At 33.8% G+C, this 16,352-nt stretch overlaps 1 protein-coding gene across 1 annotated transcript in view; it reads right to left on the reverse strand.

The window, feature by feature from the left end:
• Positions 1–16,352, reverse strand: part of LOC150098383 (leucine-rich PPR motif-containing protein, mitochondrial-like) — a 446,274-nt gene that overhangs the window by 127,368 nt on the left and 302,554 nt on the right. Inside the window, exons 25-26 of the mRNA XM_090405178.1 lie at positions 15,423–15,547; positions 2,807–2,913 (exon numbers count right to left, since the gene is read on the reverse strand). Of these exons, the coding sequence (XP_090261304.1) occupies positions 2,807–2,913; positions 15,423–15,547 (232 nt within the window). The remainder of the gene's footprint in view (positions 1–2,806; positions 2,914–15,422; positions 15,548–16,352) is intronic.

A 16,352-nucleotide genomic window follows, 5' to 3' on the forward strand; every position in this document is an offset into this window, starting at 1 on the left:
GTTGAAATTCAGGGCCATGTAGCAAAGATTGCAAATATAACTCAAAAATAATTGCAATGCTAAAATGAACTCTAACACATAAAGATAAGGATGTCGTTTTGCCTCTTTACAAGGCCTTGATAAGCCCTCACTTGGACTGCTGTGTGCAGGTCTGGTCACCTGGTTTCCATTGCGATTCTGATATAGTGGAGAGAGTGCAAAGGAGAGTGTTAAAAATGATATCAGGATTGCGGAATACTGATTAAGACAGACTAAGAATTTATAGACCGCAGACATTAGCAAACAAGAGAAAGAGGAGTGATATGATTGAGACTTACAAACTTTTGAAAGAGTCATACAGGATTTCAGATGATGGAATTTTTCAATTTATGGAGGGTAGGAAAAGGAAAAGAGGGCATCCTTGGAAGCTGAGAATGAATGTCGCTAAGAAGGGGCGAGGGCTATATTTTTCTCTCATAGGGTGGTGCATGATTGGAATGGATTGCCATTGGATGTTATGAGTGCAAGCAGTGTGAATGAATTCAAGAATAAGTATGATAGGCTGGTGCGTGTAGTATGTGGCCTCCCTGGAAGTCTCTCTTAATAATAATAATAATAATTCTATTTTTTTAATATCATTTTTATATATATCACTCCTCCTTGATGATATCTCCATCCTAACATGGTAAAGGAGAATTATGTGCACCAATGACCTCAAGAGCTATGCTAATGGTGGCTAAGCCTGGTGGTGCCTGGGTAGCTGGATTGGTTAAGAGGTAGGTACCAGACTAAGAGAGAGATACCTTGGTCTCAGAACTTCCTGGATGGAGGTTGTGCATAATGCTGATTACCTTGCCAATTAAAAATCTCTGTAACTCAGACATTTCAACTGGTAAATGCACTGGACAGAAATAATGGATTACAGCTAGGAAAGGCTAAAGCTAAAATATTACGAATTGCAAACATTTTAAAGATAACAGAAAGAGAAAAGAAATTAAACAAAAGATATAGAAGAATATGCTATGTTATACAGTGGCTACACTGCTTGGAAAGAAGTCAATGGACACCCCCATGGGTAACGTGCATCATGCCATGTAATGAGTCACATGTTCGTAGCCGGTATAAATTGGAAGAATATTATGCATCCAAGCCAGTTCAACTGTGTCTGGATGAAATGGCAATGAGAAGGGGAACTGATGGAGTTTGAAAGAAGCATTGTGATAGGATGCCATGTTGCAGGCAATTTGTTCAGCAAATTGAGCATCCCAGGTCAACAAAGAGTGATACCATACTGAGATGGAAGTCACGGAGTCAAATAATATGAAAAACGCTATTCATTGGCTGACATGTGGAGTTTCAGGCATCGACTGAAACATGAATCTGCACAAAGACATTCAGAATGAGGCTCACAACATGGATTTCCATGATAGGACCACAATATGCAAGCCCTCAATTTACTCGAAACAACATGCAGAGTCATCCTCAATAGTGCAAAAGAGTGTATACAGTGGGACATGGAAGCTTGGAAAGCTGTATTATGGAGCAACGAATCATGCTACATCCTCTACCAAGCAGATAGATGAGTGTGGGTGTGATAGGTGTCAAGTAACCGTCTCTTACCAGAGCACATAACCCCAACTATAAAATTCAGTAGTGGGATTTGATGCTATGGTCCTGTTTTTCCTGGTTTGGTCTCGAACCTCTGTTTGTGGTGGCACTTATAAGGAATGACCACTGTCTCTTTCCACAAAACAGTGCACTGTGTCATACGGCTATATGTTTTGTTATCAATCTTATTTGATGAGGTTTATTAGATTTGAATAACTTGGTTGAAAGTATTGTAATAATAGTGATATTATACGTAGGTTGTTCAATAAGTAATAAGACTATATTTATAAAGAAAACAGATTACCTTTAATCGTCATCATTTACATGGTCTTTTTCGACGTAACTAATGTGAGATGCGATGCATTTGTCCCAACGTTGCGTCCACTTCTTAAACATATGTGAGAGTCCGTTTTTTGAGAGTTCTTTCAAAACCACCTCCACAGCTTTTACACATGCTTTGTTGCTTTTGAAATGGCGGCCTCTTTGTGGTTTCTTGAGCTGAGGAAACAGCCAGAAATCGCACGGTGCGAGATCAGGACTGTATGGAGGGTGTGGTAGGATATCTGTGTTGTTCTTCTGCAAAACGTCCACTACACAACCAGCAATATGTGGCCTTGCATTATCGTGGTGCAGTAAGAAGCCATTCTTCAGCAATGGACGCTTCCTTTTGACGTGCTTGATGATAATCGCTGCTGTGTTGATCATTGTCTCTGTGATGGACATTGAAGGTCTTCCCTCACGTTCAAGATCTTCCACATTTTGCCTTCCTTCCTTAAAAGTTTTATGCCAGTGAAAGATACTTGCCCTCGACATTGCTTCATCATGGAAAGCTTCGCGTATCATGTTAAAAGTGTCCGATGCCGATTTTTGCAAACGCACACAAAATTTAATCGCATAACGCTGTTCCAAGGATGCTTCCATTTTGAAGACTGGTCGCACCTCGTAGGCGCTGATGAGCACTTGCGTTTAGTCAGGTGACACTCTGGCACATCAGTCCGTATATGTCATCTATCAACCTCTTTTGTTAATACATACAGCAACATTTATTTATTCCACAGAAATAAATATTGTGATGAGTGGTTTCGCCACAGTAAAATTAGTCTTAGTACTTATTCAACAGCCCACATATAAATATAATAAGATTACACAATTTTACATAATATTATTAAATACCTCTTAAATGAAAAGTTTATTAAATAAACATTTCTGAAAAAATTACCCCTAATATTTTGCGAGCTTGATGTAGCTGATCACATTCAATAAAAGCACAGGCAAGATCTAGAAGGGCATTTGTCTCTCCATGTACATCACTATTCAGATCTAGCACTAAAATTAGATTATGTTAAATAAAAAGCAGCCCATAACCAAAATAACAAAACACATTTTAAATACATTTAAACACTATGACAACACGATAAGAAAATGCTATTCCTATATTCTGTTATTCCAAAACATAGAACATATGTCTTGGAATACCATAAGAAATACACTACACCTACAACTAATATGTAAAATAAGGCAATTGCTTACTCAGCCAATCAGATTTTTTATGGAAATTTCACAAAAAATGTTAAGAACTCAAAATACATTAGTGATGTGTGGAGGAGTCAAAGTATAAAAGATTCTAGCTTAATATAATTGCAATTATTTCACTGCCAACCCATTTTATCACAGGTCACATTTTATTTTGATGCAAAAAGCTTTATCATAGATTGCATTTTATCACATACCTATGTATACAAGGTGCTTTATTGAGTATATTTTAACAACAGTTTATACTTTACTGCACATCCATTTTGTTGCAATTGTTTTATTCTTACACATGCACTGATCACTTCTGTTTAAGTATTTTGATGCTAAAGAACTTTTTGAGGTGAATGAACATGTTCTGAGTTATATACTTTAGCAATAGCAAAAGTAATGCCTTTTCGAGTTGCCCATGTACTGTGGTTTACATTTAAAAGACAAGAATTTTATTTTTTATAAATATTATTATTTTATGCGGCTCCCATCCATAACCATGAAAGATTTATTTGTACGAGGGTCACCTGAAAAGTTCTCGACCATAGATGGCAACACTATCAGAAAGAGAATTTTTTTTCTAAGTTGGTACATCTGTAATAAGCATCCATGTGAAATTGCAAGTCATTCTATCAGTAGTTTGTTTTATACAGCTGTCTGAAGCAAAAGTGTTGTCTGTATCCTTTGAAATGGATAAAATTGAGTATCATGCAGTTATAAAATTCTTTGTAAAAGAAGGTTTAACACCAAAAGAAATTCATTCGAAGTTCATAAAAGTTTATGGGCACTCTTCTCCATTGTTTTCAAAAATTAAGAAATGGGCTGACGAGTTTAAAAGAGGGCGTACCAGCCTTGAAGATGATCCACGTAAAGGTGGTCCAAAAAGTGTAACACCACCAGAAATCATTGATCAAGTGCACGATATTGTATTGGATGACCAATCAAAGTGTGTGAAATTGCTGAGACTATAGGCATTTCAAAAGAACATGTAGGATATATTTTGCATATGATGGGTGCCATGCTTGCTCACAGCAGATCAAAAATGCACTCGCATGGAAATCTATGAACAGTGCTTGAGCGTTTTAACAAGAATAAAACTGATTTTGTGCATCAATTTATTATTATGGATGAGACTTGGATTCACCATTACACACCAGAATCCAAACAGTGGACAGAAGCCAGTTGTTCAGCACCAAAGAAGACAAAGTCGGTTCCATCAACAGGAAAGGCCATGGCATCGGTGTTTTGGGATGCTAAAGGCATTTTGTTTATTAATTATCTTGAAAAGGGTAAAACAATAACTGGAGAATATTATTCTGATATTTTAACCAGACTAGACAAAAAAAAATTGTGAGAAAAGAACCGGTTTGCAGAAGAAAAAATATCATCTTTCATCAGGACAATGCACTTGCCCACAAAGGTGTTTTGGCAATGGGAAAATTAAGGGATCTGCACTATGAATTGCTGGAACATCCATCCTCTTCCCCAGATTTGGCTCCCTCTGACTTCTATCTCTTCCCAAAACTAAAACTCTTCCTCACTGGTCAACGTTTTTCTTCAAATCAAGAGGTGATTGTTTGCAGCTGTAGAGGGGTATTTTGCAGATCTTACTGAGAACCACTACAGGGACGGGATAATGGTGCTGGAGCATCACTAGAATAAATATATTTGTCTTAAGGGAGATTATGTTGAAAAATAAAAATAATTTTGAAATTATAAATTTGTTTTTTCATTGTTAGGCCAGGAATTTTTCAAACCACATTCGTAACTCTATAGTATGAATGTAATATACGTTTTTACAACTAAACTATAATACATTCATACTATGGACAGGCTAAGGATTTTTCCCATTTTGTCTTAAGGGAGATTATGTTGAAAAATAAAAATAATTTTGAAATTATAAATTTGTTTTTTCATTGTTAGGCCAGGAATTTTTCAAACCACCCTCGTAAATCTATGGTATGAATGTAATATACGTTTACAACTAAACTATAATACATTCATACTATGGACAGGCTAAGGATTTTTCCCATTTTTAATGATTTTATATATATTTTTTGTATTTTTACTTCTTTTTTACATTATCTGGAAACTCTGCTCTAGAGACCAAACATGGAAATTTTTCAAGCCAGTTCAGACTTGCAATAAGTAGAGTGGTGGTCTCACATGAGACAATCAAATTTATCTCCCACCTAAAGACAATCACAAACATTCATGCCCACAGTGGGATTCGAACCCATAGCCTGTTGGTTGGACAGGGAATACACTAACCACCTGCTCACATTAAAGTAAGCTTTTCTCTAAATGATAGTAATTGGATTGGCTATAAAATCATTTGCTCTGTTCAGGAATACTGCACATTTTCAAATTGAGACAAGTGAATTTTAATTCAATTTACTTCCCAATTTCAAAATACACACACAGAATGATCCTTGTGTGGAAACAACAAGCAATTCAAAGAACAGGAATAGAAGGTAATTACTACAATCGGTTTAACAATTAAAAATGGTTACCACATGATAGAATAATCATATTTAAAATCTGTTTTTGATATTTATATAAGATGAGTATCTTCAAACTTTTGAGAGAAAGAGACAATCAACCTAATTCAGGTTGGCACGTTGTAAAAGGGCTTCATATTTAAAACTACTTCTATGGGGAAGATGAGCTTCATCTCACAGGACTTTGAGGTTTCTGGTATTCAGTGAAAATTCAGTGTAGTACTGATGTTCATAAAAACTTTTTCCACAGAAGGCCTGTCTGCACAAAGTATATCAAATTACATTCACAGAGGATCTGGTAAACACTAGTTAAAGATAGAGGCAACAGTTTATCTTTTGTAATGTAACAGATGAGAAATTTTATTGATAGGAAAATATGTGGGATTAAGGTGAAATTTCTTCAAAATTCTATCAATAGGTTCAGAGATTCCAGAAATTTATAGAGATATATACATGAACTGGAATGACTGTCTCTCTCTCTCTCAAAAGTTTGGGAGAGTCTCATCTTATGTAAATAAATATATATATATATATATATAGTTAATATTATTATTCTAGCACATGGCAACTATGTTTAATTAGTAAACCAATTGTCGTGTTTACCTTATATTCCTGTTCTTTGAATTGCTTGCTGTTTCCACACACTAACACTGTTATTTTCAATACAGAATAGCTATGATTTTCATTAAAGTTTATTAATTATTGCCATGTAATTTATCTAGTACTAAATTCAATGCACTAATTTCATAAAAACAAAAGAACCATATATATCTATTTCTAAAGCAGATAAAAGAAAAGTTTTACTCATAATGGATAAGGCTAAAAATTAAAGGAAAGTGGATTGCCTTTTTACAGGATATCTCATTTATCAAGAAATTAGTTATAACCCTAACAAAACATGGATCAAACAATTAAATCAGCTCCTTCGAAAGGAGCTGATTTAATTGTTTGATCAATGTTTTAAAGGACATGAAAGTTACTTTCATGCCTATTGACACATTGACAGCCATATGAATCAAATACGATTCACACTACATTTTTTCAATGCGTTCCGTGAATCATATTTGCTTCGCATAAAGATTTTTCTTTCAGGCTGCATAGTTCATCCATGATTCATATCTAAATGAAATGCTTATGGGTAATGGAAATGTGGGGCCTGGTAAACAGGTTTATATAGTTAGCGCAGTAGAATTTCAACTACACATACAACAGGTAGCCTATTATAGGGGTTTTATTTTTACCTGATTTAGGCCAATGTCTAATGTTAAATAAAACAATAACAATGGTGCTAAATATTTATTTATAATATATGTCATTATAAATGTGTCAAATCATAAATTTTTCTTCTAAAAAATTGAAAAACTAATAAACAAAAAATGACAAACAATAGACAAATAGATATGAAAAAAATAATTAGGTGAAATTATTACTAAACAATTACAAAGTACAGTTATGCACAATAGTAAAACAGCAAACACAATAAAATTTTTCACACTGAACAAATTTCCACCATGTTTGTGTGGCCTTAGATGTTGCATATTTTCTATTATTTTCTTCGGTTAACTTTTTGTAGTATTATGTACATCTTCTCCTATTACTGGTACCAACCTCTTCTAAAATATGTTTTTCCTTGTCTGAAGTCGAAGTGACATTATTTTCCATTGGTGTAATTCCTAATAACTCTTTTGCAATTTTTTCTCTAAATTCTGTGATGCTAATGTTTTTATCAGTAACTCGCTTATATACTATAAAAGCATTCACCACAGCAGAACCTAAAAGAATTTCAACTGCGAGTTTTCAGTACCATTTCACACTTCTTCAAAAACAAGAAGCATAGGCTTTTATCTGATCGGATAGATGAATAAAACTTCTGCTTTTGTTATAGTCTATAATAGCTTACGGCTTTTGCACTTTATTACCATTTCTTGCTGTAAGAGATTTCATTTTGTTTGTGTGTTTAGTTGATAACATAAGCACTTCAGGTTTATTGCAACATTTTATTACCACCAACCCTGTGTCACTTTCTTTACCAATTATTTCACCCTTATTCAATTTCTTCTAGGCAACATTCTGTGGAATTCCCTTTCAATTTTTTCTGAAAGTGCCTACAAGGTGTGTTTGTCTATTCAAAAGTCTGGCTAATTCAATACTGGTATAATAATTATCTACATATATTGTGCGTCCATGGTCAAGTAGATTCTCACAAAGTCCCATAACAATTGAAGTCGGAACACTATTAGTGGTATTGATCTCTTCTGCACCGCAGTATATCTTGAAATCATATGTATATCCATCTTCAATACACAATTTGAATAGTTTTATGCCAAATTTGTGTCATTTATTCTTGATGTACTGACGAAAGGCAAGATGACCTCGGAAAGGAATTAAAGTTTCATCTACACAAATATTACTCAAAGACGTCATTATTTTCTGGAAATTTTTTTTTTATGATTTATGAGAGATGTAATTTTATAAAGTCTTTCAGAAGTATTTCCACCCTTGTCGTCTGTGAAGTGCCAGTTACTGAGAAGATCGAACCAATTCCTTGACATAACTTGCTTGATTTCTGTAGAATAGAGGACATTATTCAACCAATAGCACTCTAATTTTGGCATCTGCACTAAACCAAAACAAATTTGCAGACCCAAATATATCACCATTTCATTGGGTTTTGTGTTTTTCCACTTTCTTATCCTTGCTTTTAGTAAAATTCTTACTGAATTTTTGAAGAGTGTATCTGTTAATTTCTTGCACTATTAGGTCCAGCAGTCCTTCATCAACAAACATAAAAAAAGAAGTCTACAGGCTGTTTATTGTGCATTTCTTCAATAATATTTTGTTTTATTCCAAAATTATTATCCACAAACTGAAAATGTTTTATATTATCACCTGTAATTTCATTCCATTGTAGGTCGGTTGAATTCACATTTCCAAGTATTTCATCTGAGGAAGAATCATTAGTCAAATGCAGATTTCTTATAACATCATCAATTGTTTGTTCTACAGAATGAGCATCAGTAAACTGAGATGTACTAGGAGCAAAAACTTCGGTATTACCAGTAGTAGATACTTTTATTCTCTTTCTAGCAATGAGAGAATCAGAATCTGAAGACACAGAACTAAGATAACTTCCGTTGTAACTTTCCGATGAATATTCATATGGTTCGCCATCAGATAGAACTTCATTTATCAAGGCTTCTAAATGACGTGGCTCTTTTTTGTAGTCTCCCATATTAGGGCAATTTATAACAATATTTATCACTATAACACAGAGGAGTAGCTGGGGGGGGGGGGGGGCAGTCTGCCCCAGACGGCAATTTGAACCTTTTTGAACTTTTGCAGTTAATTCTAAAATACAGTCTCGAGAACTCATTTCCAAATATTGTAATACTACTGCGAATATTCCTCACAATTGCTGTAACTGTTTGCTAGTTGTGAGAGGAGTTTTTCTAAATAAAACTGATTAAGAATTACCTACATTACTATGAAATAGACTTCACCAATGTCATCGATGATTTTGCTACAGAAAAGCAAGAAAAATAACATTTTAGAATGTTGAAATTAAAGTTTCACTTCAAAAATATAGTGTTTTAATTTATTTCCCTATACGTTCTTTTGACTTTTTGTAGTATTTTTGGTGTGTATTGAGAGGGGCGATGAACTCACGGACCGCCCTGGGCAGCAAAATCTCTAGCTACACCACTGCTATAACAAATTTATTCCACCGGACAAAACACTGAATGCATATAACTGTTCGTACGCGTCATAGATATGCAAGTTTGACTGTGTGTGAAGTGTGAATCACGTTTGTACCGGTCAGCCCAGTCAGTAAAAAAATTCTTCTCAGGTCGCACAATGCACACGTGATTCGCAATTAACAAATCTATTTAGATGCATGAAATAGATAAAAAATCAAAAAATATGATTATTTTATGTTACTTTCAGCAAATTGTAAAACAAAAAGAAGTTGGCCCGGGGATCACAACATTTTTTAATATTATGGAGGTCAATGTGTTAACATATTGGACAATCCAGATCATTCACCAAGAATTCCAGAAATTTTCTTGAAAAAATATTGAGGATATTCAAATACAAAAGTCAGATATTTTAACAGTTTTGACACTGTTTCTCTATTTTTAATTATTTTTTTAAAAAATGTTATATTGATTGCATACACAAGACGGCAAAGGACCTATGAGCAGATCATTGCTATGTCTAGGATGCAAGTGAGGATTCGGAAGTTTACTGACATTTTTTTTTTTTTTGAAGAATTACAAGTTGTACTTCTTGCATAAGATAGAGTTATATAGAATAATAAGTAGAATAATAAGATCATCTGCATAAAGCAAAGAGCTGACATTAACATCTCCAATTTTGATATCATGCTTAATACCACTTTCCTTCATAATGTGATCCATATAGATAATGAATAACAGAGGGGATAATGTACATCCTTGTCTCACACCAGATTTAACATTAAACCATCTTCCTGTACTTCCTTCAATTTTAACTGCTGACTTACAACTCCAATAAAGACTAAGTATTGTTTGATATAATGCCCCATTGACACCATATAACTGTAGCGTATTGAATAGCTTCTCTCTTAGCACCTTATCATATGCCTTTTCCAGATCTACAAAACTCAAATAGAGATCTTTGTTATATTCCCATGCTTTCTCGACTATTTGTCGTAAAGTGAAGATCTGATTCTGACATCCTCTATTTGGCCTGAATCCAGCTTGTTCTTCACCAAGCTTTTCTTCCACAATTCTTCTCAACTGTTTCTCAAGGATACTTGAGTATACTAGTATTGAGTATACTAGATCTTGCCAGAAACACTCAGTAAGGAAATACCTCTGTAATTCAGTTTGTTTTATTTTCCTTTTTATATATGGGTACTATGAGAGCTCTACTCCAATCATCGGGAATTCGTCCCTCTGTCCAGACTTTCTGAACTATGCAGTGCAACCACTGTAAGACTTTTATACCACCATACTTCAGCATTTTTGGTCGAATATCATCTACTCCTGCTGCCTTTCCACATTTCATGCCTTTGAACCAATAAGAATACAATTTCGTTAGCTAAATCCCAAATTGCTAGCCCATCCTCGTTCATTCAGTATCCAAGTAGATACCCAACAGGGTGCACCACGAGAAGGTGAGGATTGGAAATTAGGTCAGAAGCCCTGGTCGATTGTCCGCATTCCTTTAAAGGCTATGTGGAGTTCTCCTCTCAGTTTTACAGCTTTGACCCTTAAGCACCCCATGTGTGAATGTGGCAAACCATATTATGGTCAGACGGCTAAATCTATCCTTTTGCATACTGAGGAACATAATATCCTACAATAGGACCAGAGCTAGCGCTCTCTCAAGCCCCGTTCTCTTCTCTGTTAACTCGGATGAAGGCTACCAACACCTCACAGACTGGCCGCAAATTTCTAATATACACATTTGTTATGATGAGCTCGAAAGAAAGATAATCGAATCTAAAGAAATATCCCTTGATTCATCCCATATAAACAACAGCCTAAGCTACAATCTTTCTGCTGCACACATTGCCACTGTCCAGTACCGGTGCTCTCGTGATAACTTTTCACAGAATCAACTGTTGATGTAATTTTATTATGTCTCTGTTATTTTTTATATAATTCTTTGTCTTTGATACCTGAAGAATTTGATTTTTTCAACTAAACTAGTGTATCTCAGCATTAAACTTTATTTTTTTTTATTCTCGGTATTATAGTTATCCAAACTAATTTATTTTTCATACATATATATATATATTTATTATTTATTATTTTTTTTTTTGTCCTTTTGATTCCTACCCAAGTGTGAGTAAACAAGGTAGCATGTGAAGAAACTTTATGAACAGACCAGATGATTTTATATCAGACCGCCCTAATTACATGCAGTCTTTTGTTAGCCCATGTTTGGATAAAGGATAAAAGCAAGAATATCAATGCTTGCTAAGTATAATTTATTCTCTAACCATGTGATAAAAAAACACATTTGCTAGAACTATTTCTCATGGAGAAAACAGCATAAGTGTATGCACTCAAGTGATTGAAATATGAATACTGCAAGCTGATAGAAGTCAAGTTCGATAAAACATACTTCATTCCCTGAAAGCAGCCAACTTAAACATCATTGGAGATTAGGTACAAACTTTCATAATTGTTTATTTGTCATGGAACGGTGATGTCCAAGAAGATAAATAACATGCTATGCCATATCCTCATCAAATTCCTGATATGCACCCTCAGTGGGTGTATTAGGATGATAGTACTACATGAAAAAAAAAAAAATTGCATTATTACTAACTTCCTATTGACAATTTTCCTCCAAATTAATCTCTTATCTCATTGTATAAATTATGAAAACAACTACCATGTTAAAGTAAAAACTTAAGTTTAACATAAACCAAATAATCACTTGAAGTTTTGGCCTTCATATTAAGGTCATCATCTGGAGTATACGCACACACACGTATATAAAGAAACAAGCTACACTACAATATACATGGTATTCTAAAGTTACATTAATTTATTCAACCATTAAAGCTGCTGGCCTGACTACTGATGGAAGAAAAAACTTGACTACATCAGTGCTACAGTCCTGTTATTATTATTAGCCATTTGGTTTCAAAAAATAATTTAAGCTAGAGAGAGCAACATGCTCTCACATAATTCGTCATATAAGTACACATGTAAATTAGAACAAAACAGTATGGATGGTGGCCAATAAGGCTGAAAATATTGTTTATAGTCCTAAAATCAGGGTTTGCGCTGGAAATATTGAAAAACTTAAGTGGGCTGAATATGTGCCATCCAAATTCTTGAGATTTTTATGCCACCATTATTGTTAAGATTCAGATGGTTGATCAAAATTTCACAGGCTTCCTTAAATTTACGTTCATACATTTAAAGAAGCCTGTGAAAATTTTCCAGTAAACCCTGACTTTAGGACTCTAAGCAATATTTTTAGTGCTTCTTAGCCACCATCCATACTGTTTTGTTCTAATTTATATGTGTACTTGTATGCAGTGGCGGCTTGTGGCTTGAAATCGTGGGGAGCTGCAACTTTCAAAATATACATACACACTGTAAGTACAGTGTAAATGTGTTTGGATAAAATATCAAAATTATGGTATAAAAAAAAAAAAGTAAACATGAAAAAATATTGTTTATTATCGATAAAATTATACAGTTTGGTATAATTCAAAATTATTTAATAATGTTCTAAAATAAAAACTATAACAAATGTTATGTCCAAATATTTAAAGAGATGGATTAAACACGATAAGCATTATGAACACTCTACTACTGGCGCAAACTGGATATAAACAACAGTGGGACTGCACGATAGACAGTGCCACATTATACTAATAGCTCGCATTTCACTATGACATGCATATGCTTGCATGCGTAGCAATATGACACTGCGGTAAACATGCTGCTAGCATTCTTCGCCCTACTAAGTGCTACAAGATGGATTATTATTTTTAATACAAAATAAGAGAATTGTAGAGAATTGTTGATGATAAAATTAAATATTACAAGCAAATATAAATAAATTAATAAATATATTTATATACTGAGAAAAATTGGGGGTGCTGCAGTTCCATAGTGCCTATGCATGAGCTGCCCCTGCTTGTATGAGTAATTATGTGAGAGCATGTTGCTCTCTAGCTTAATTCATTTTTTGTAACCAAAGATAATATAATGACAGGACTGCAGCATTGATATAGTAAGTTTTTTTTTCCATCAGAGGTCAGGCCAGAAGTTTTAATGATTGACCAAATTAACATACCTTTGGCATACCATTTTTTTTTTGGCATACCATGTGTGTGTGCTCAGATGATAACCTTAATGTGAAGGCCGAAACATCTAGTGATTATTTTGGTTTACATTAAACTGAAGTTTTTACTTTAACACAGTAATTGTTTCCAGAATTTGTATAATGAATTTTGATCCCCATGTAACCACGAAGAAAAGTAATCTCTTATCAGTCGGGACTCCAATATTATCAGATGTTATATTTCGCTCATCTAATGAACATTTTACTATAACAATTCACCTAGATCTTGTCATCCTGTTGGTCTTTTCTTACTATCATCCAGACAAACAACATTAGTTTTGCTAACTTTCCTCTTCCATTCTGTTTAAGTGTGGCTATACCACACTTAAAAATCTCAGGTGTGGCTATACCACATCTGAGATTAGCTCTGCTAACACTGTGAATGCTAACAATGTCGAGTTCTTTCTAAATATCCTCATTTTTAATACGATACTGCCAGTGATCCCGCAGACTTGTACTGCATTTATTTAGAAGTATAACATTATCATAAAGTAAAGAGCTAAGATTAATATATCCAATTTTGATATCAGGTTTAATATCATTTTCTTTTATAATATGATCCACAGAGATGATGATTAACAGTGGAGATAATATACACCCATGTCTCGCACCTGAATTAACATTAAACCATCTTCCTGTAACTCCTTCAAATCTTATAGCTGACTTACAACTCAAATCTAGACTAAGTACTGCTTGATATAATGTCCCATTTACCATACAGCTGTAGTGTTTTGAACAGATTTTCTCTTGGCACCTTATCGTATGCCTTTTCAAAACTACAAAACGCAAATACAGATCCATATATTCCCATAAATTCTTCACTATTTGTATTAAAGTGAAAATATGATCCTGACAACTTCAGTTTGACCTGGATCCAAATTATTATTTTCCATGTTCTCCTACACACTTTTCCCTAGCCATTTATTATTATTATTATTATCATCTAACCTCCATGAAGACAGAGACTCATCATGGGAGGTACACACTATTACACACAATGCTCATCCAACCATGCCTTAAACTGATTCAATGTATCTACATTAACAACACACTCAGGCAATGCATTCCACTCACTAACCACTATCCATGCAAAGAATCTTCTCCTCACTCCTTTGCTCACACCTTCCTTATACAGTTTCCAGTGATGGCCTCTTGTTCTACTCCCCATCCCCCATTCTATGAAAAATCTTTTCCATGTCAACCAGATAATAACCCCTGAGCTTATATTTCTCTGGTACACTGGTATAAATCTTACCAGGAACACTCAGTATGGACAGGGATGTTAGTGAATGTCTGTAGGTGGGGGATGAATTTTAACTGTCCACTGTAATACCACCATCCTGCTTACTGGAGGCTTGAAATGGCTTGAAAAAGTTCCATGTTTGGTCTCTTGAGCAGTATTTCTGGATTATATAAAAATATTTATATATTGGAGAAGTATCATCCTCTGTCACATACATTAAATGTATAATTCAACCACAAAGACATATAAAGATAGAGAAAAACAGAAAGGAAACCAAATCATGCCAAAAATTAGAATACTAGAAGTGAACTGAGTGAAACTTGAAAAAAAAAAAAAAAAGCAACATATTAATTATATAAAAGTAAATTTAGAGCAGTCATCATCATCACCATAAAATTCCTGATATGTATCCTCGGGGTGTGGGGGGTATACAGCATATTACACATATAATAGTACTACATGAAAAATTTACATTCTTAATAACTTCCTGTCCATAATTTTCCTCCAAATTAATCTGCTATGCAGCATAGTTAAACAAATTTTATAAAGAGAAATGTTTCTAATCCATAGTATTACAAAATAATAATAATAATTCCTTATTATTAATAGTTAAGAATTATTATTACTAATATTATTATGTCAGTTTAGACTTCCACTGCTTGAATATTGCTCATGATAACACATGCTCTGTAAAGAAATAGAAGGGGACTTACCTTTTTGCAATCTTTCAGAATCCTCAATCGCTATGAGCTTCTTATACAATTCCTTTGTTCTAGGTGTTGCTTTATAAACACTAACACATTTCTCAAATTCTTCAAGAGCAGCATTTAAATCGTTCCTAGACAAAAACGGATTATTGAATAATTCAGCAATATCTGAAATTACACTGTCTATTTATAAATATATGAAATAGATGATTAATGTATATAAAGATAATTTTACATATATAACAGTTTAATGTGAGCAATTTAATGAGTATAGCAGATTTTTTTTGTATGCAAAGTTATATGAAATATAACTTTCCCATATAAAGTTACATTTTATATCACTACCATTATCACTTTCTCAGGGGCTCACGTTGATGAGTACAGGCATGGTAAACCAGAAATACCAAAGATACCAAAAACAAAAAATAATTCAACCCCCCCATGTTCTGCCCCCCCATTTATAAACAACCTTCAGCGGGATCATGAAATTGGAAGGCATTGCAGACTCAAAACAAGGTATGTACATAATTTTTCCACCTCTTTTATTCTGCCATAATTGCCTTCTATACTCACCCATAATGCCCTAAAAAAAAAATATATATATATATATATAAAAAATCAATAATACAGAAAAATTTGGAGAACCAACAGTAAAGAAAAATGGAAAATGACTCATTGATTATATCATATATAATAATTTAAAAATAACAAACACATTCTACAAACATAAAAATATACATAAATATACATTGCATGCAAGAGCAAAAATCAATAATAGACTACTTTATAACAAATGAAAAAGCAGCAAACCTCTTCATAGATATTACAGTCAAGAGAGGGCTAGGTCATTATTTAGTGCAGGCAAAATTACAGTTTCCACCAAATTGGTTTCAAAAAATACAAATAAACAAACTAGACAAAGTAAAGCTGATAAAC

The sequence above is a fragment of the Typopeltis vanoorti genome, chromosome 15 (genome assembly GCF_054136105.1).
Source record: "Typopeltis vanoorti isolate ZY-2024b chromosome 15, IOZ_Tvanoo_1.0, whole genome shotgun sequence".
Classification (NCBI taxonomy): Eukaryota; Metazoa; Arthropoda; class Arachnida; order Uropygi; family Thelyphonidae; genus Typopeltis; species Typopeltis vanoorti.